Source organism: Camellia sinensis, chromosome 4 (genome assembly GCF_055761805.1).
Source record: "Camellia sinensis isolate YWXY chromosome 4, ASM5576180v1, whole genome shotgun sequence".
Lineage (NCBI taxonomy): Eukaryota > Viridiplantae > Streptophyta > Magnoliopsida > Ericales > Theaceae > Camellia > Camellia sinensis.
Genome location: NC_138964.1, coordinates 36,456,191 through 36,477,973, shown reverse-complemented (window position 1 = coordinate 36,477,973; position 21,783 = coordinate 36,456,191). Strand labels below are relative to the sequence as shown.

Below are 21,783 nucleotides of genomic sequence, written 5' to 3'. Positions count from 1 at the left end.
TTTCGTTGACCCTTGAGTGGATCACATTATCCACCCTCGGTTCTCCTGCTTGTGGTGGCTGTGCTGGGGGAGGGGGTGCTGCTTGTGCTTGAGGCAACCTTGCCTGCTCTTCCCTTGTTCTGGCCTCATCGACCAGGTCCCTCAGAAGGCCTTGTCTTACCAGGTCCTCCAAGTGTGCTTTTAAGGCTCTGCAACCTTGAGTTGGATGCCCTTCTTCATTGTGGTAGGCACAACGTCTACCAACGTTCCTTCTCATGAATTCCCCCGGTGCTCTTGCCGGGGCCCTGAAATAAGGTTGATTTCGAATCCGATCTAAGATTTTATGGATTGGGATCCGGAATACCGTGGTTACCGCCTGTTTATTTCTTAATTCTATTTCTTGTTTGGTCGGCCCATTGTTGACTCGGCCTCGCTTTGGCGAGCCGTTTCCCTTTTCTTGTTTCACCTCTTTGTTTCCTGATGTATCTTCTTCGGCCCTGGCGTATTTCTCAATTCTTGCCATGAGTTCTTCCATGCTTTTTGGCAATGTTTTTGCCAAAGACTTCCGTAGTGGGCAGTCATCTTTCAGGCCGTTCTTAAAAGACACGACTGCTACTTCCTGGTTGCATTCGGGTATTCGGTTGAACACCTCGTAGTACCTCTTCGCATAGGCCCTAAGGCCTTCTTCCTTGGTGATTCGTAGAGCCATCAAAGCATCAACCCTCAGGGGTTGCAGCTTGTTGGTCACGAACCTGGCCACAAACATCTCGGCCAAGCCTTCCCATGTCTTTATGCTTCCTTTTGGTAACTTATGGAACCAATCAGATGCAATTTCCCCAAAGGATGAGGGGAATACTTTGCAGAGCAACGGCTCGTTCCCGCTATATAATGCCATTGAATTTAGGTATAGCCCAACATGAAAGTTTGGATCTGACTTACCATCATAGATTTGAAACCTCGGCATACTGAATCTCTTGGGCGGTTCGAATTTGTCCAGTTCCACCGAGAAGGCTGTCTTCGGTTTTACTGGGGAGTTTACCTCGGCTTCTGCATTCTGCTGCCTCCTTTTGAGGTAGTCCCTTAGGTCTTCTTTGCTCCTCCCTAGAGCTCGGCTGTCTTTGGATTTTAGTCTTTTTGGTACACTGCTTTCGGCCTCGTGGTGGGTCCGTTTGGATCTTTCTTCATGGGTTGTGTCAAAATGGAGTACTTGCCCCTGAACATGTCGATGTTCTTTGGGGTCTGGGTTCTTCATGTGGTGTGTCCTTCGGGACTCTTCTTGCCTCGGCTTTTCCCGTCCGACCTCCCTGGAAGGCCGGTGAGAATGCCTTCCGCTCCTGGTATGCTGAGGGACCTCGGGGATTGTTTTTCTTCCACCCTTCTGAGTGTTGGTCGCTGGCATCGGCGTATCTTGCAGCGGGTATGGTGGCTGCATAACATTATTCTGCATCATGAAGTTGACGACTGACTGAAGGTCCGTCAACTTGTTTGCTAGTTCTTTCACTTCATCATCCCTCCGTAGGCACCTGTCCCTCCATACCTGGAGGTTATCTTCATTGTAGTACTTTCCTTGGTTTGTTCTTTTTGACGTGTCGCCTTCTGGGATGACGTCGTTCTCTCTGTGACCTTGGTCACGGGCTTCTGCATTGTGGTTGTCTCCTTCAATGTCAAGGTCAATTGGTCTGCCACTCCCAGTGGGGGCGTCATCCCCAATATTTTCCTGCTGTCCGTTACTGGCCATCTATTCTTCCTTCGTTCCCACAGACGGCGCCAAATTGTGTGGGTGAAAATCTGACCACACTGCCCGATTAGTGATCAGCTGGAGAGCACAGGCAGAATAGATGGCTTTAGCAACCTGTAACAGAAAGAAAAAGCCCCGGCGGTGGTTCTTCCACCCGGGGGCACTCCGACGATCAAGTCAGTATATCTCTCAAAGATAATCAAGTGCTAAACTGAATACTCAAAACATAAATTACATACCTTAGACCCACGGGGGTGCCTCTCTTTTATAATATACTCAATCCAAGTCCCACTAGAAGTATGACTTCTTATGAACTCCAATTTACTGCTTACTCTGGACTCTATAAGAGATAAAGATAAAACTCCCTAAGAGCTTTATCTTTATCTTGGTTAAGTCCCCTCTTTGCCTTAGGACTCTTGTCCCTTATCTGCTTATCTCGGATTCCGATATCTTCGGGGATAACCTCGGCAACTCCGAGATCATCTCGGCTTAACTACCAGGACACGTGGCACCTCGGCTGACACGTCGGCGTCACCATGCCACGTGTTGGTATTCAGAAAATACATCCCCACAGCTTCTATTTTTATCTTTTTCTCCTGCCATCCACCACAACCATCACTACCACACCAGCATAATGGTGGCTGCTGTGGTTATGATCTAATGGAAATAAAACTATTATTATTATAAAACATCATACACTAATCTAATTGTGAATAATTTTCATGATACTTTTTTGATATATATATATATATATTTTTTTTATAAAGTGTAGCATTACTTTTATTATAATGTGAACAAAAATCCATCTATATATTATGGGTGAGCGGCGGATATATCGATCTATCAAAACCAACCGAACCGAACCGATTCATCGCATTTTGGATGAATGCGTGATGACAAGCAGTCGGTTGCGTGATGACGAGCGGACAGTTATGGATTGATTTTTTTCAATCCGCCTAGTTTTGGACGGATGACGGATTTGAGGTTCATTTGGTGGCAACCGAACGGCCAAACCACAAGCACCCCTAATAATTTGTAAAACTTTGTGTTTTCAATTTGTTTAGATATTCTATTTGTGTTTTCAATTGAAAAAGAGTTTTAAATATTCTATTGAATATATTCTATTGAAAAAGAGTTTTCAACTTGAATATATTTTTTGAATTGAAAAAAATAAATGTATTATTTATCTATATTTTTTGGTTTTTAAATCTAATTCTAAAAATAATAAATAAAATAGATGATATATGCTGGTTGGCTTTTATTTTCGAAAATAGATATAGATGTAATAATACAGAGCCATACAATCTCTACTACTACTCCGTTCATAGTTTTGGTGGTTTGAATTGTTTTTATATTTTAAAAACAACATATTGTAATACTTTATGTGGATGAGGCATGCTGTGATTGTAATAGGTGGATGAGACATGCAATGATTGTAATATTCTAAAGTTTCAAACTTTCTTTCTTTGGATGAGACATGTAGTGATTGTAATATTTTTTTAAATCATTAACTGTAATACTCTTTGTTAGGTCCCTTAGTTTTGTCAATCCCATGAACAAACATTATTTATCGAGTTGTAAGTTTCCTGGTTGTTTTGCCTTGCTCGCTCGAGCGAAGAAGTCCTGGCTCGAGCGAAGAAGTTGTGCTCCCAAAAGTTTTTTTTGTCTGCAAATATTCTGGGAAGAAAGATTGTGCGCTCGACCGAAGGAAGCTTAGCTCGAGCGACGCCACTTAAGAAATACACACGTAATTGGTTCCTCACTCGAGCGAGAGAGTCTTTGCTTGAGCGACCTTCGCTGCCCCTGTTTTCTATAAGTATTTGGTTCAGTCCATTTTAGGGTTAAGTTTTCCAAATCTGTTTTGAGGGCTCTAGGGTTTTCTTTTGGGGCTATTTTACTAGTTTTCCTTTGATGTATGCTTGAGTATTAAACTCACATGGTTTGACAATTCACATCAAAGGGTTGTTTGAGTGATCATCTTCAAGAGTGTTATTCTTTGGTGGAATACGAAGATTCAAGCGTGGGGTGTTCAAAGGTGTTTGAAGATGTGCGCAGTCGTTAAGTCGACGTGGATGTTGTGGAATCAACATTAATCTAATCAATTCTGAGACAAAGGTTGCGGTGGAAGAGATACAAATCGTTGAAGACAAATCGACAAAGTTTGGGTAATTTGTTTGGTTGTTTTGTATTCTTTCTTTCCTTCATAGTGGATTGATTTGTGACGTTTCGCCCGTGGTTTTTTAATCACAATTGGAGGTGGTTCAATTGTGGTTTTCCACGTAAAAATTGTTTGTGTCGGTTTATTGTTTTTGAAACAACAATCTAAATCACTTTCATACGTGCTTGATGATTTAGATTGTTAGTTTTAATTGTTTGGGAACTAGTATAATTAATCTTGAGTTGAATCACGAATCACTTAGGTTTTTCACTTTTTTTTTTCTTTTTTGAGAAAGCGCACAATTAGAATTATGTTGAAAATTTATAAAATTTAAAACTGCCAAACCGATTCGCATCCATCTGTCAATCCGCTCAATCTACATCTACCAGATTGGCGGATGAATGCAGATTAATTTTCTCCAATCCGCTAATCTGGCGACGGATGACGGATTGGAGGTTCTATGGCCACAACCAACCCATGCCTTCCCCTACTATGTATATTTGATAAAAATATTGTGATAAACCTATTTAATTAGAGGATCACACTATTTATCTATTTAATTATAAAACTTTTTCTTTATTTTGTTCACATTTTTTATAAATAAAATTGAGCTCTGATAGGAGCAATATGTACCTACATATTTAAGTAGGTACATATAAATGTGCAAATTTATATATTAATTTTTGGACAAAGATTAATGTACACACCTAAAAAAAGGTGCTATCCATTCTAACTATTAGTTATTGGATTTAAAAAATAACTACCGTTTCATATCTTATTTTGAGTTTACATTTAAATAATTTTACAGCAATTTTAAATCATATTAAAAGAGTAGTCTTATATATTCACAAAAGTCTCTCATAAATGCCCGGTAAGAGTCTATTCACTTACTTTGTAGCACTAAATTCTTACCGGTTAGAATATATGAAGGAGTTCTTTCATGGGAGATTTTTGTAGAGATAGATCATTTTCCTTAAAAGAGATATAAAACACTGGATCATTATACACAATATATATATATATATATATATATTGTGTTTTTTATACCATAATGGGTCATAATTATAACCAAAATAATAAAAGTTTGAGTCATAATTAAAAAAAAAAAGTATAATGGGTCATAATTATAACCAAAATAATAAAAGTTTTCCATCTTAGTCATAACTAGAGAAGTTTTTGGTCATAACCAAAATAATAAGTATAAATTACACTGACCAGTCTTGATATTTGATAAAAAATATAGTAAGTTCTACAGTTTTGACATAATAGCATTGAGCTCCCTTGAGATTTTAATTCATATAATACTTAGTGTGGACTCTCGTTTCCACAGTAATGTTGTGCCAACTTGCTTTAACTAGTATAGAGTTGCCACTTAATTTTTAATGAGGAATTAAAGATTAACAATGAAAATTAAGTTAAAGACTTGATTTGTCATAACTAGAGATTACCGGTTCGGGAGCTAAGGTACAAAAGGTGAAGGTCATTGAATGAAAGCACTCACTTTTGTCCAATCCGAAAATTGACATCTACTAATTTTCTATTGTATAATTTTAGTAGTTAATTATTCATAAAAGTCATTTTAAGCCTAAAAATCATTAACTACCTTAAAAGTATGTGATTTGAATAGAAAATAAAGATCACTTATTTTCGATTAAGAGAATAAAATAATACTTTTTTAAAATGATTGATTCCCCACAAAAAGAGGACTTTTTATTGATTTATGACAATAAACTCAACCTAAAATAAATAAAATTTATGAAAACATTCAAAGCATACAATTTTGAAAGAAAATCAATTAATTTGGATTATTTAAATACAATGCATAGAACACTCATATGCTATGGAAAGACAAGAAGACTTACCCAAATGCGCGCCCAAGCATCTTTCATGCAAGACTTGAAATTAAACATGGCCTAATATAAAACTACACGTGTGTGATCCTAAGTTCGGTTTGAGGCTACTCATGATGGTTATACACAAAAGAGTGAATAGCTAATAAGAAGTAAAAATACAAACTAACTACAAGATGATTCAAACCGGGCTCAGTATACTTATTACATAATTAAATGAAGCTTCTACGAAAAACAAATAAAACATGCGAAGATAGAGAAAAAAAAAAAAAAAAAAAACCAACAAACTACATGATGATATGATGAATGGATTCCCTCGATATGATTGATTACCAATATGTCATAACGAACGTCACAATAAATCATAACCAAATGCCATAAACGTCTTAACTGAACATATGGTACACACTCCAAAAAGGGATATGTATTATAGAATTTCCCTAAAACACCATTCAAATAATAATTACATGTATGGTACCCAAAACCACAACCAAACAAAAAACCGGCAGCGACGGCGGTGGAGAAGGCGGCGAGGAAGAGACAGTGAAGGCAGCGGGCCCATGAAGGCCACTTCCAGAGTGAATGAATGGGAGAAAGAAACACCTCACAAAGGAGGGAGAGGGCGGAAAGCCAAAGCTTCCAAGTTATTGCAAAGCAAAGTAAGGAAAGGAAAGAGAAAAAGAGGGGTAGAAGGAGGGGAGAGGAGCTGGAGGCCGTCGGAACCCCCTCCCCCACTGCCAGCGGCCACAAACTCTGAAAACCCTAAGGGAAAAAAATTCTAGAGAGAGAAGCTCTCAAACTAGTTTTTTTGCCCTTAATGTGTTATAGAATTCTCTTAGGTCTCCCTTTCTAAAATAAAAAAATAAAATAAAATAAATTACTATCTATCTTCTGTTTATGGAGCCGCAACATGGCAGCAAACATTCCAAACACATTAAACCCTCGATTTGAAACAAAAAGACCTAATCATTGTAGTAAGTATAGTATTCCAAACACATGAAAGTTTGTATTTGAAACAAAGTGAGAATAAATATTCAAATAGAGTATCAGTTTAATTTTAAAATTAAGAAAAATAAAAAAAAAAACAAAAAAAAATCTAAAAACGTAACCAATTACAAAAGTATTACAAGATACACCTTCCAACTTACTGAAAGGAAGAGTTGAATTCAATTAGAACATCAGATCTTCCTAAACATAAGAATGATAAAACGTAGAACTAAATAACAAATGGGACGTGAGAGGGTAATTTGTGAACAAATTGGGCTGAGCTAGGGAAAGTCTTCTTTTGAAGTTGGGCCACATAATGGGTCGAGATAAGAGCTGGTGTAGCTCGGTCTTGGGCTAGGAAGACACTAGGCCGGTCAGAGATAGGTTACTAGGGCCTGGACCTAGCTATCTGAAGGTAGTCCTTTATCGGACCGAGATGTTGTCAATAGAGAGGGTCGAGTTATGTGTAGCTCGGCAAGGTGCCATTCGATAGATCGGCTTCCAGTCACACGGCCCGAACGGCAAGGGACTGAGATAAGGCAGCTTCGTCAGGAATGTATATCAGAGCATAAGGGTGTGGCCATCTCACTTGGCTTGCAGTGATGAGGTTGTTTTAAGGATAAGCATTATCCTTAGGCAAGAGACTCCTAAGAGAACTCTGCTAAAGAGAGTTAGAGTCCTACTAGGATTGTGCCAAATATTGGTAGTGAGTAGGGTGTTATCAGGATAGGCATTATCCTTGGGAGTGTGATTCCTAGGACTACTCTACTAAGGGGAGTTAGAGTCTCAATAGGATTGTGCCAGGTGGAATCTATGAAAGCTCATGACAGGACCTATGTACAGGTATGATAATTCTTACTCTAAAATTCATTGAGCTTATTGTTTATTGTCTACTAGCTGACTTAGGCATCGGAGGGGTTTCTGACACACACCCGTCGGCTAGCTCACGCGTGTTTTCAGGTAGCAAAGCAACGACATTTGAAGGAGTGAAAACTTGGTCATCAGGATTATGCGAGAAGATTATTTCATGCTTGTACAATTGGCACCGTCTGTGAGAAACTATCACAGAGAATAAACCTTTTGATTAAGTTTTCATTCAACTGATTTCAATGATGCACAATGAAGACTTGCTTCGGTTTGTTATCAATGGACAAACTTCAGAAGGGGACATCGCGAGGATTTTCCTTTTGTCCTGCCTATGGTAGACTTGGACTCTTAGCGACAGAACCCACAAAAGGGCGCACGAGAAAAATAGGGCTCAAGTCCTCGTCGCTCTCACAGCCCAGATGGACAGAGACAAATGGTAGATTCTCAAGTTCTGGAGGATCACATGAAGGAGCAAGACGAGTTGATAAAGAGAATGGCGGCTGACATGGAGACCACGAAGCGCCAGAGAAAAGGCAAAGGCAGGGCAGGGGAAGAGATCTACGAAGGTATACTGCATTCTCGCCACTCAGAATAGGCGACACATAATCAAGAACCTCCAAGACTCGTTACTCTAGGTCTAAAAGAAAGGGGATTGAAAGGTTTTACACAGAGGGAAGCAATTATTGACCCTCTCATACGCATCAAACCACTTCTTAGCAAACCGAGTTACCTAGGCACACTTGCGGACTGTGCTAGAAGAAAGGGCTCGAATGAGAGAAGATGCACAGGCACACAACCCCCAAAGGGTCTTTGCTTTGCAGTGACTGGCTCCTAGGACACATGGAAGTGCCGAGGTTGGAATGCCAATGTCGCGCCTTGCTTACAAACCAGCAGGCAAAGCATTAGTAAGGTTACAAAGTTTGTCGTTCGTTCCGACAATAGAGAACGCACCATTACCCTTGGGCTTCAGCCAGCCTAAGTTCACAACCTATTAGAAGAAGTCAGACCCCTACATACACTTTCGCCACTTTTGCCAAGTTATGGTCATACATCAACGGAACGAGGCTCTACTGTGTATTTTGTTTCCATCAAGCTTAGGTGACCTGAGCTTGACTTGGTTTGAGAGGCTGCCAGAAAGTAGCATCGCTTCATGGGCACTATTGGCTAAGGCGTTTGTCACCAGGTTCAAGATAAACACCAAAACTCTGGTTGAGATAAACTAGCTGCTTGTTATTGACATAGGCAAGAAAGAAACGTTGAAGGCATATAACAACAGGAATTGGGAGACCTTCAACCAGATAGGCGATTACCTCACCAACCTAGCTATTGCACAGTATAAGCAGGGTTTGCCGGTGGGCTATAAGTTGAGGAATTCAATGACAATGACGTCGCCCCTTATTGTGGAAGCCCTGATAGAGAGAATGCACCAATACATCCGAGTAGAGGAATATGAGATGCGCACCAAGGCAGAGTTCGACACAACAATGATGCTGGACAAAAAGCCTTTGGCGAAAGTTAACACGATCGACAAGAAGGGCCGACTGTGCAAAAATCATTGCCTAACTGTGGGCAATGAAGGTTAGTAGGTTTGACCAACAAAATTTTTGCATTCTTTGACCGAGATGCTTATCTCGACCAATGAAGGTTGGCAAGTTTGACCAACAAAATTTTTGCACTCTTTGCCCAACTGAGGGGAATAAAAGTTGGTAGGTTTGACCAAAAATTTTTTTGCACTCTTTGCCCAACTGGGGGCAATGAAGGTTGGCAGGTTTATAAATTTTTTGCATTTTTTGACCAAGATGCTTATCTCGGCTAATGAAGGTTGGTAGGTCTGACCAAAATTTTTTTTGCATTATTTGCCCAACTAGGGGCAATGAACAACCAAATTTTTGCACTTTTTGATTGAGATTCTTATCTCGACCAATGATGGTTGGCCGGTTTGATGAACAAAATTTTTGCACTCTTTGCCTAACTGGGGACAATGAAGGTCGGCAGGTTTGACCAACAAATTTTTTGCACTCTTTGCCTAACTGAGGGCAAAGAAGGTTGGTAGGTTTGACCAATAAAATTTTTGCACTCTTTGACCGAGATGCTTATCTCGGCCAATGAAGGTTGACAGGTTTGACCAATAAATTTTTGCGCTCTTTGCCTGAGATGACAGTTATCTCGGCCAATGAATGTTGGCAGGTTTGACCAACAAAATTTTTGTACTCTTTGACCGAGATTCTTCTCTCGGCCAATGAAGGTTAGTAGGTTTGACCAACAAAATTTTTGAACTCTTAGACCGATATGCTTGTCTTGGCCAATGAAGGTTGGCAGGTTTGACCAACAAAATTTTTGCACTCTTTGCCCAACTGGAGGCAATGAAGGTTGGCAGGTTTTACATAACATTTTTCATACATATAACACAAATTTGCAATAAATTTCACTTTTTAATTTCCCTTACACTGATTTTTACTTTAATATTTCATTAGAGGAAAAAAAATATATGTATTAACTATAGCGAAGTGATGCATTTTCAAAAAAAAATTATAAATTTCAAACGGAGAATCAAACTAACCTACAATTAATAAGCAGATGAGTACAGATAGTATTTTGCATGGGGTTAATAAGGTAAAATACACTTTGCCCCTTTATATTTGGTCACTTTTCCATTTTGGCCATTCATGTTTTAAGTTTTTCCTAATTTACTCATAAAGGTAATTTCCGTTAAAAATTAGACAATAAATAATACATTGACAATCACGTGGCATAAAAATATTTTATTATACATAACTCGCATATCTAACATTAACTTAAACCCTAATATAATGTAAATCAGCAGTATAACGCAGCGGAATAAAAATTATGGTCATACCTTTCTTGCAGAGTCTGAATAGAAAAGATCTTGTGGGTAAATCACGTGCTTCCTGAATCTGATCAGTCAACCCAGCAGTGGGGTGATATTACAACAGTGAATATCACCCACACAAATCACAGTGCAAACGGCTTTGATCGTTGTTTTTGGGAGAGAGTCAGAATATGGGAAATTTCTGAGTATTTTAGACTTGACATGAGGGTCTCAATTTATACATGTATAGGGGAGAAAGGAAAAGCCTCCAGCCTTTATGGCTGGTCATTAATGCACCATTAACCTCTGCAATAAAGGTAGGAGTTACAAACCCCATTAATGCAAGAGTTACAAACCCCATTAATGCAGGAGTTACAGTTATAAATTCAAAGCATTGAAATGGTCATGCCACATAGGCGCCCATTTCTAATATCTCCCACTCGCACATGAGTTGGCATGACACTGCCACATCTCTATCTCAATCTCCCCAAAAAATGAACAGTTTCATACTAGCCAATGCACCGTGCGACCGCTGAGAACATCTGCATGTGGGTGCTCTATACTAGAAACTCAAAATGAGCCAGCATAGAGACATCAACCCAAAAAGAACAGAAATAGTGCCTCATATACCCCAGACCCATCTAATTACACCGGTCCACAAAAAAAAAACATCTCTAATCCCTCAAAAAAGAGCATGTTTGACCCTCTTAATTCTTGCAATATATTCACACTCAATCCGCTTCTCATACAGAGCGATGTGAGTTGCCGGCAATGAATTTACAACAGTGGTGTAATACTAGATGATCTTCCCTTTGCCCTCATGCCATTTAGTTTAGGATTGACCGTTTTCCCAGTGATGTCCCTTAAGGCCGAATCACACATGACCGCAGGCAACATACCAAAGTAGCAGAACATCAACCCTTTACCTTATGACATAGTCAAAAGTCACAAAAGGGTAGATAAATGAAAGTCATATCAATAATGACACGTAAGACTCACACGGTAAGGAAGCAGGGATCCATTCTCTCACCTCATTACTCAGTCGCCAAGCACATATAATATGAATATATGTTACGGTGGAGTAACTCTTCCAAAAGAGTGACGTCATCCTCGATACACCGTACAGATATAAGTCTAGTCACTTTCTAGCGCCTAACTCGAATTCTCTATTTGCTCGCCTTCTAGGCGCCAAATAAGATCTCGCATCTGGCTAATCATAACAGGCACAACATGGAAAGTGGGTACTAATATCCATGTTTGATCCTTAACACGACCTCATCTTGGTTGTAACCAAGGCGACATATATAGTGGATTATTTAAGCCTCTCTTGGCTCCAAATAAAAATAAACCACTAGTCTCATCTTTGCTCACTCCCAAGCGCCAAGGGCGATTGCTCGTGTGAGTGAGCTAATCTTGCCTGCTGACATCATCATCTACTAATCATTATGACACTAACCATAATAGTGTCAACATCCTATCATCTTATAACAAATAAGTGATCGATTAAGAAAAATTTGACCACAGCTTGCGCAATTCTAGATTCCAAGCATAACCCTTATCAGCACCTCTTGTGATAAGCATATACAACAGAATCCACCATTTGCGCCTCATATGAAGTGGTTCAAGATCACTACCTCTTGCGCAATTATCTCTCTAAAGATATTTTGGTGACCAATTTGCGTTCATTCTGGATGCGCCCAACTAGCGCATTGAATCTTACAAGAAGCAAATTAATATACTACTAGTAAACCATTTTATCCACAATCTAATGAGCATGGTCAATGTCTAAATAACTCAGTTGACCATTTACCAAATATAACACTTATCATGCCAAATACGCCCACATAGCGTACTTCAGGCTCCCACAACAAAAAAAAAATCAAGAAATATAGGTCATCTGTTTCTCCCAAAGACAATCTGAGGATTCACTCAATAGCTAAGGCTCTGGCTTTTACGGATAGGTAAGTCAATGGGTTTGCAATTTTGCATCTAGAATCGTTTTAGGGTATTCCTTATGTAAGTCATCGAAGACAAACCGAGAATTTTCCTAAAACAATCCCTAAGGATCGTACATCCGAGCATATAAATTACATCACCCATGTCCATCATATCTAAAATAGAGGACTGCCTACCCTAGGTGGCGACAACCTTATAAATTCCTGGCTCATAATGACTAAGTAAGGAAAAAACTTCTTTTGGACCACTGATCATGCCTCAGTGGTCTTCATCTATCATCGTTGGCCTATCATGGTTTGACGAAATCTAAGAACCACTGTTTGGATAACTGCTTTAGGCTGTAAAAGATTTATTGGAACTAGCAACCTTTTTGAGCTCCTAACTTTTCACCATAAAAGCAGAAGGTAAATCCCTACGGATCTACTTATCCAATTCTCTAACGAGAAATCGGGTCACAATGTCCACAAATCAATGTTCCGAACTTATGTCAATCATAGCCTAAGTCGAAATAACCTCACTCTCCAAGAGGAAGTCTTCTCACGGTCTACACTTTTCTCAATGGTGCGACTTTTCGGTATCTAGCGAGCCTTATGCCTCAACAATGACTATCCAAATTACGCATAAATTTAGAACAGTTTTGCGTCATAATGGAAAGTCAACCAAATTATAGAAATGGTTAATCCTCAAAGACTTTGTCTTAAACTGCGCAACATTGATCCACTTTCTAAAAACAGGGGACTAGAGCCTTTGGCATTATCCTAGGCTCTTTATCATCTTGCGGAGCAATCATGAATGTTTCCCTCTTAATCACCCAGTGATGACGTGAAAAATTTTCACATTTGCTACCACACAACTAAGAATGTAGAGTATTTTTCTCTAATGGAGTAATCCATTAGTAGGCACATCGCTCCCACTGTCCCTAGGATATTGGAAATTTCTTTTCATTCTCAACTAGGCTACATAGAGCGCTATGCTTAGAATTCTCTATCTTATAGAGTTTCAAAAACTCTATTCACGTCACCTTTACTAATAAAACTTTATGTGACTTAGTTACACTACCACAAAGTTGCTTACCTATATGCACATGACTCGGAGGGTTTGCATGACTGCATACAATAATGCGCCACACGACCCTTTGTGTTTACAAGACAGCATACGATAATGCGCTATAGAACCCTAGGTCTTAACTTGACTATCTTATGAGAAGTAAAATAAAGATAAGTTGCTTAACGGTTACAGATCGCCCATAGATGGCTCTCCGCTAACCTATTACTCGAAATTGGAGTGTAAAATCTGATATGGAGGGCTCTTAGTTAGGGATATAGGCAACAAACTAGTGCAATTTCCAATTGGGAAACATCTTGCGCCATTATCCACCTAACATTAACAATATTTAATTCCTTATCTCTACTACACTATTGTGTGGTTGAGTACTAGGAATAATCAATTTTCTAAGCATCCATCTCTCTTTACAGAGTTTTCTAAAAATAACTCAAATAGATACTCGCCACCTTGGTCAAAACTAAAAGCACGAAAGCTGTTATCTAATTGATCTCAACCTCATATGTTCAATGTCAAAAATCATCTCAAAACTTTTGACTTACGGGAGATCAAATAGTCTTGACTCAGATGTGTATTGTAATCTATAAATGTGTCGAGATGGAGGCTTAGCTATCATACCCTTACACATATCTAGTCACAAATATCGTAGTGGACTAAATGCGCCAAAACAAATGACCTTCTACGGCTTTCCTACTTACTTGTGCGCACCAATTGCGAACAAAGTTACACATTCACATGAGAGCAGGATGTCATAAGCGAGTGGGCCCGAGAAGGCCTACTCAAACCATCGTGTCATCATCTCATTAATGTGATTAAGTATAATAAGCCACTGGTTCATGACCAATGTCATAAACTAATTCTAATCATCTTAATGTGTGAGTTCTCGAAGACAAGTTTTAAAAGTTTAGGCCCAACTAGGTAATGACTCACGACTAATTCATATTCACTAGATCATAAAAGGATGTCATGGAGATATCAAGCGCGCCTAAGTCGCAAATTTAACTAGTAAGTACTAATCCCCTGCACCTTCAAGTCAATTTTATTCTCTATACACTTTACTGCATCTAGTTGAAATATGACGATACTCCTCTTGCCATATCTATTTCTCGCTTCATAGTTACTTGCAATTAATTCTACTATCCACAAGAAAGAGAGAATAAGCTATCAACTATGACAGCTCCAAAGTAACTTAAGCGCGAATTAGGCTAAAGAGTCTAATTCAATACAATGCTCTCACAAGCGATGCGTCAAATTCTTAGAGTCATAACAACCTTGTTGGCCTTGACCTTTTCATCACTATGCCGCAACGTTTGCGCTTAGTGCTAAACGTTATTAAAAAAAAAAAAAACGTTAGCCTAGCTAAGGAATCATACAAAGAAGCCCCTCCTCATGTCTCACACTCAAGTGTGGAAACGGTAAGTGTCCAGACTTAGACAAGTTGGCAATGCTAATAGATTTTACAGCTTCTAAGCGCTAATCTTTTCACGTAGAGTTAATGGATTTTGCAGCCACTAAGCATTAATCTTTTCACTTAATGTTAATAGATTTTGTAGCTTTTAAGCGCTAATCTTTTAACTTCACGTGATATTTCAACGCACACTATTATAGTGCATGAAATTTTGCTCCATCCACTCCCAATAATTGGGTAGAGAGCAAAACACTACTCATACTGCCTACTCGTCTTACACTTAATGACTAATTTATTTAAGCTCGCATTCTTGGATGACGTGACTCTTGAATGTTACTTCATCTAATGATGTAACATTATTTACAAGTCAAATTACAAAGTCAATCCGCGCAGCTCAATAGTCAAGATCATATACAGATCTATTGAGGACTTACTAATTTCATAACTCCAAAACTCGCCCACCAAAAACTACGTAGCGTGCCGCTAACCATAGCGCACACATTAGTTTTTATTATGCCAAACAAGGCAACAAAACCACGGCGACTTTGAGTCATGTTTCCTTACTTTGGCTTAATTAAGACTTGACCTAAAGTCTCCAAGACTTTTGCTCATCTAAAGAATAGGATTACATTGTTCACATTTGAACATCTTTACTAAGTCTAGGTCAACCAATTAACTTCCATAAGCTAAGTCAATTTAGAGAGAAATTCGCATTGGGATAAATTTGATTAGCATAATATAATTTTGCCGCAAAAATCTAAATTAAATAGTGACAATATTACACAAGTCGCAAGATCGAAAATCTGCTATGCTCGTAATCATCTCTTGCATCACAGGTGACAATTATCCAAAATTCAATTTAATTTATGCACAAAATATTGGTTTTCGGGAGTAAATCTACAAAGATTTCTCTCAACCGAACAATCTCCCACTGACTATGGCATGTCAAAAAGCATGATAAATTCCATACAATAGCATCTTCATGTAAATTTACAAACAATTCATGCTATATAATGTGTACATATATATACATGATTAAGAAAACACGAAAATACCCAACTAGGCTCTGATACCAATGTAAATCAGCAGTATAACGCAGCGGAATAAAAATTATGGTCATACCTTTCCTGCAGAGTCTGAATAGAAAAGATGTCGTGGGTAAATCATGTGCTGTCGTGGGTAAATCATGTGCTTCCTGAATCTGATCAGTCAACCCAGCAGTGGGGTGATATTACAACAGTGAATATTACCCACACAAATCACAGTGCAAACGGCTTTGATCGTTGTTTTTGGGAGAGAGTCAGAATATGAGAGATTTCTGAGTGTTTTAGACTTGACAGGAAGGTCTCAATTTATATATGTATAGGGGAGAGAGGAAAAGCCTCCAGCCTTTATGGCTGGTCATTAATGCACCATTAACCTCTGCAATAAAGGCAGGAGTTACAAACCCCATTAATGCAGGAGTTACAGTTATAAATTCAAAGCATTGAAATGGTCATGCCATATGGGCACCCATTTCTAACATATAATAATATATTTCTTATGTTATGTGACAGCTATTATGACATTTTTTGTTTAATTTTGAACAAAAATTAGCTTTAGGAATAAACTGGGATAAATTTGAAACATAAAGGGCCAAAGTAAAAATAAATAAATTTTAGAGGGTAAAGTGAAAAAATGGTCAAATATAAAGAGGCAAAGTATAATTTACCCGAGTTAATACTATTTTGGAGCTTCTATTTGCACTCCAAAAAGTAGGTTGGGCACCCTATTACTTTAAGCACCCAAATAATAAATTTGAAATTTTATTTATTTATTTGGACAACCTAAATAGTACCTATTTTAACCCTAAAAATCCTAAAACTCTATACAAATTTACTTTGTACACCCCATAACCTATAAATGGAGGAACAAAATAAAACATTTGGGCTCTATGGAATTCCAAGCAACGAAGAGAGATTTTGAGTTCATCTGAGACGAAGAGGGATTTCGAGACAAAAGTCTCCCACTCAATGAATCAAAATATATTTGTTCGGATACTTAATTCCGAACCTATGAAATTTGTTCGGATACTCAGTGCTGAACACAAGAAAATTGATTCTAATTGTTTCATATGAATACTCAGTGCCGAACAAAATATATTTGTCCGAATACTTAATTTTGAACCTATGAAATTTGTTCAGATACTCAGTTCCTAATCAATTCAGAAAGCCAACCTACGAAAAACTATGAACAATTAAAAATTTAGTTTCTTTACAAAAAAATTATTTGAAAACATCTTTTTTATTATCGATGTTGATTTCAATATGAAATAGAATGCAATAATGATGAATTGAAGAAAGAGTGTTGGGTGAGGGTTGGGTATGAAGATGCAAAGTGATGAAAATAGGAAGAGTAGAGGGAAAAAGAATATTGGGGTTAGAGTAATGTTAGAGATCATGAAAAAAAATATCATGAAATACTTTATAAAGATTCTCCACCCTTTGATTATATATACAATAAAATATCACATACTATCCTTCGATTACACATACAATAAAAATTACACACTAATCAAAGGATAAAAATCTTTATGAAGCATTTCATGATCTCTAACATTACTCATTAGGACTGATGATAAATAAGGTGTCCAAAATACTTTTATACATATTTTTTTTCCAAAATCCAATATTTTTTGATTGTTTCAAATAGAGAGTAAATAATAATAATAAAAAGACATTACTATACAACTCCAAAATTAAACCTAATTTTCAAGTCAATGATATGACAGCTAATTAGGATATAAGATAACAATTTTTCTCATATCTACTCAATCATCAACAAATCATATCCCTTAAAGATCATTAACTATAAAAAATAAATTTAAAAAGATGACTTGTGTAATATTTTTCATAAAAAAAATTATTAAATTGGATGCTAATTTGTTTTGGAAAACATGTTTCAACTTTTAAAAAATATATATATAAAAAATAAAAAAATAATATAACTTAAAATAGGTTAAAAAAAAAAAAAGAAAACTTTAACCAATTGCTTCACCATGCAAAAGAAGCTCCCGAAGTCACCTTACCCCGTTGCTATCAGTGGGGAAAAATTACGATTAACAGTTGCGTTTTTAAACAGCGACAGTGGTGTCTTTTAACGAATACCCATCATCACGTGGCCAAAATGCCATGTTCTTTGCTTTCTTTTTCTAAGCTTTGTTCAGCTCTCACCACACCACAACTAATCGATCTCCCTCCAATTCATCTCCTTTTCATCTTTCATTTCTCTTTTACAGCTGTAATTCCCGCGCATCTTACAACTGTTGCTCTCTCTCTCTCTCTCTCTCTCTCTCTCTCTCTCCGACACACACACACACACACACACACCAAGAATTAATCAACAATAGTGTAGTCTCTCAATTTCAATAATAAACCCTTTTCTTTACCTTTTACTTGGTCTTCAAATTCAAAGCCACTATCCAACTCTTCTGCCACACTCCTCTCTCTCTCTCTCTCACACGTTCTATTGCTTCTCTGTTTCTAACTTCCATGGTTCTCTTTGACTTGATCCGCCCCGTATGATTGCTTACTCGGAATCCCTGTTTGGACCCACCAATTTGTCCCCTAAACCCATCTCGAATCCCCACTTTTCTGGTTCTATCCTCTGTTTTAATCTAGGGTTTGGAAAGAAACAGGGGTTGGAACAGAGTAAGAAGCTGTTGCTGTTGGATCACAAGGTTGAGAAGAAGATGGAACTGATTCGGAAATTGACTAGAGGGAGCTTTATGGATCGGAGGAGGATGGGCCAGAAGGTGGAGGTTGAGTCTGTCAATGGTGGTGAAGATGTTTTCGATGCTGTGTCCGTCGATGCCAAGGTTCAACCAGAGCATCTTGTAATCATGGTTAATGGAATGGTTGGGAGGTAATTGGGTTAGATTCAAAATGTCGCGTTTCTTAAATTTTATAACTTGATTTTTGTGAATCTTATATGGGGCATAAAAAGGGGGGGGGGGGGGGGGAATTTATTTAATGTAATTAAGCATATAGTACTTGATCTTGATAGAGCTTAATGGAGGAAAATATTCATGTAACCGACCCAATTGATTGGGACAAAAGGCTTAGTTTGGTTTGTTGCCCATTTGGGGTTGTGAGAAACTACTGCAATCATGATATATAAGCTAGTTGTTTATTACTATTTTGTTTTATTTTTTAAACTGAACTATTAGAAACATCTGAACTTTTATGGTTCTATTATAGACCTCTGTAATTAAATTGGTAAATGTAACTGAATGCTATGTTACATGGACTCTTCAAAATAAATCAAATACCCGTGTCGGACACTCGACACTCGGACAAGGGTATGGGATATGTGTCGGATACTTTTCAACGAATATTTCTTATATAATTGTATATAACACTATTATTATATGTACATATTGTTGTGTAATTGCTATAAATGTCATTTTGACACTATAAATTAAATATAATACCATTTTATCTCACATATTAGATTAAAAATATAAAAATATGACATTTTTTTGCCGAGTCCGCGTATCCTTAAATTTATGATTTGATGAGTCTGACCTCTAGATACATACCCGCACCCGACACCCGTACCCGAGTCCATGTAACATAGACTGAATGTTGTGTTCCATTGTGTAATTATGTCTTTGTAAAGATGCTAAGTTTCATCATAAGATTTCATGACATGGGTGTGTGACACTTAATTTGTGTCATATAAAAGATTACGGCTTATTGTGAATTATATTGCTTGTTTCTTAGATGTTTTGGCTTGCTATTTTTTATTTAGTGATTTTATTTAACTTTTGAAATCTACACAACACAAGAAATTTGAACTACTACATGATTTACAATTTGACAATTTTAATGGTGATCCATTTATAACAGGTATTTGATGTCTTAAATCTTATCTTCCATTCATATTTGTTACGCCTTTTAATTTGACGGGTCTTCTCCTTCACCTACCTAACATTTTGAATATGTCATCTGGCTCATTCTTATTTAATCTAAGTAGTTTAATTGTTATTTAATAATTGGGAAAGTTGCACCTTATCCTCACAGTTATTCAACTGTTGCTCAACAATTGCTCTTTTATTTTTTAATTGACTTTCTTGAAAATCATGTCCAGAAGATTCATTTACGTCTTGGTTTATGTGCATTTATGTAGCCCATTCTCTTCATTCGTGATAGTTTGCTGAAGTTGGGATGGAGTTTGCTAAAGTTGGAGTTTGTGGGTTTTTATTCTTACTTTGAATTTTTTAGAACAATTCTTTTCTGCTCTCTTGTATACTTTGCATGCAACCACATCCCATGCGCATTCTTTAAAGATATTTTAATCATTGAAAAAGAAAAAGTACAATTCAGCTTACTGATGGACACCTTTGTTATGTGGTCTTTGTATTTGTAGGACATTAAATATCATATACATTTAAAATATGCCGTCATGAACACAAACACAAACTCGGCTAACCTTTTAACATTGTTCTAGATTTATATCCGTACTTATTATTTTTTGAAAAATTTCCTGATATTTTCTTCTGGTGGTAATTGAAGGCCATTTCTTGCATTTGAAAATATTCAAGAGACTGGTTTCCTTATGACATGATATCTGAATTAAATTCTCCACTTTTTTGGTTTTCTATACTTTGTTTCTTTGACATATCATCTCATATGTGTTTGAGTCTTTTTAATAAACGATCAAGTTAAATATGCGATCAATTTATTTTATTTGAACTTCATTTCATATTGTCTTTGTCTTCAACAAATTCTTTTAGCCATATTGGATAACTCACACCCTCTCGTCAACACTAAAATTCTGTTCTCTTAATGTTTTATATAGCCTTAGTCTTCATTTGTTTTCAACATTGCACACTCTTCTTCAGTAGATCTCAATAATTTATTACTGACTGGTTTGACTTGGGTTCTCTTATGCTTGATTCTAGTTTTCATATCCTAGTTCTTCCTCTCATCAATATGAAATTTGTTTCCATATTAGAGACCATTTTTTTACAATTAGGTTATGATGACTTGTTAAGAACTTTTTTTTTTTGGGTGGGTAACTTGTTAAGAACTGTGTCTGCAACCCTGTTATTTATTTACTTTTTACTTTGTGTTCAGTTCTGCTGATTGGAGGTATGCTGCTGAGCAGTTTTTGAAGAGGCTTCCTGATAAAGTTATTGTTCACCGTAAGTGTTTTTCTTTGCATGCATCATCCTTGCCTTTCCGTTTGATGGTTATGGATAATGTTGTATGCATGTTGGTAAGTTTTAGTTCTATAAATGATTTAGTCTCTGTTCCCATGTTTTTTCAATAAGGATTTAGATTATCTTAGAATACTCTAAGTACAAACATAAGTTTCCAACTTATCAAATCAATTGTCATAGGTTGCTCTAAAAAAATTTTCATTGGGTTCGTGCTCATGTATTGCTGAGGAGATGCTTAACAAATAGTTAATTTTTGTTATGTTCAATATGATAGAATTACCTTACTTTTTTGAGCCCATGTTAATAACTCTACATAGAGGTGTACACACTATGCATGTGTTTACACGTGTTACATACATAAACGTGTATATATGTTCGCGTGTCATTATAGTTATCCATGTATGACCTTACAGACATGAGGACCATATAATTGTGATTTACTTTTTATTTGATTGATGAAGGTTTTCATGTTGAATTGATGTTGGTTGACCATGGGCACCAAAATCATGGAATGTACTACCTATTTTAATCCAGTTGAGTACTTTTAACAATTGCATTGTATCCATCATGATTTTTTGGTATGTTGGAGACACTCTGACTTGTCATCGTTAAGGTTTTGTTCAATATCATGGAGTACTTATGGGATAGGGTGAGATACTTGGCGTCTTTTTGGGCCTCGGTGAGCTCAATATTCCGGGGGATTCCGCTTTTTTTTGCTTGCTTCGGATTGGGTTTTAGTTTGT

The 21,783-nt window shown here is 37.2% G+C and overlaps 1 protein-coding gene across 10 annotated transcripts in view; it reads left to right on the top strand.

Moving 5' to 3' along the window:
- Positions 1-17,949: 17,949 nt before the first annotated feature.
- LOC114256542 (alpha/beta-Hydrolases superfamily protein) overlaps positions 17,950-21,783 on the top strand; it is a 51,164-nt gene continuing 47,330 nt past the window's right edge. For all 10 annotated transcript variants that reach the window (XR_014366327.1, XR_014366325.1, XR_014366328.1 and 7 more), the window contains exons 1-2: positions 17,950-18,738; positions 20,955-21,022. Coding sequence is in view for 6 of the 10 variants with exons in the window: in XM_082924601.1 (XP_082780727.1) it covers positions 18,395-18,738; positions 20,955-21,022 (412 nt within the window). In the remaining 4 variants the exon portion in view is untranslated. The remainder of the gene's footprint in view (positions 18,739-20,954; positions 21,023-21,783) is intronic.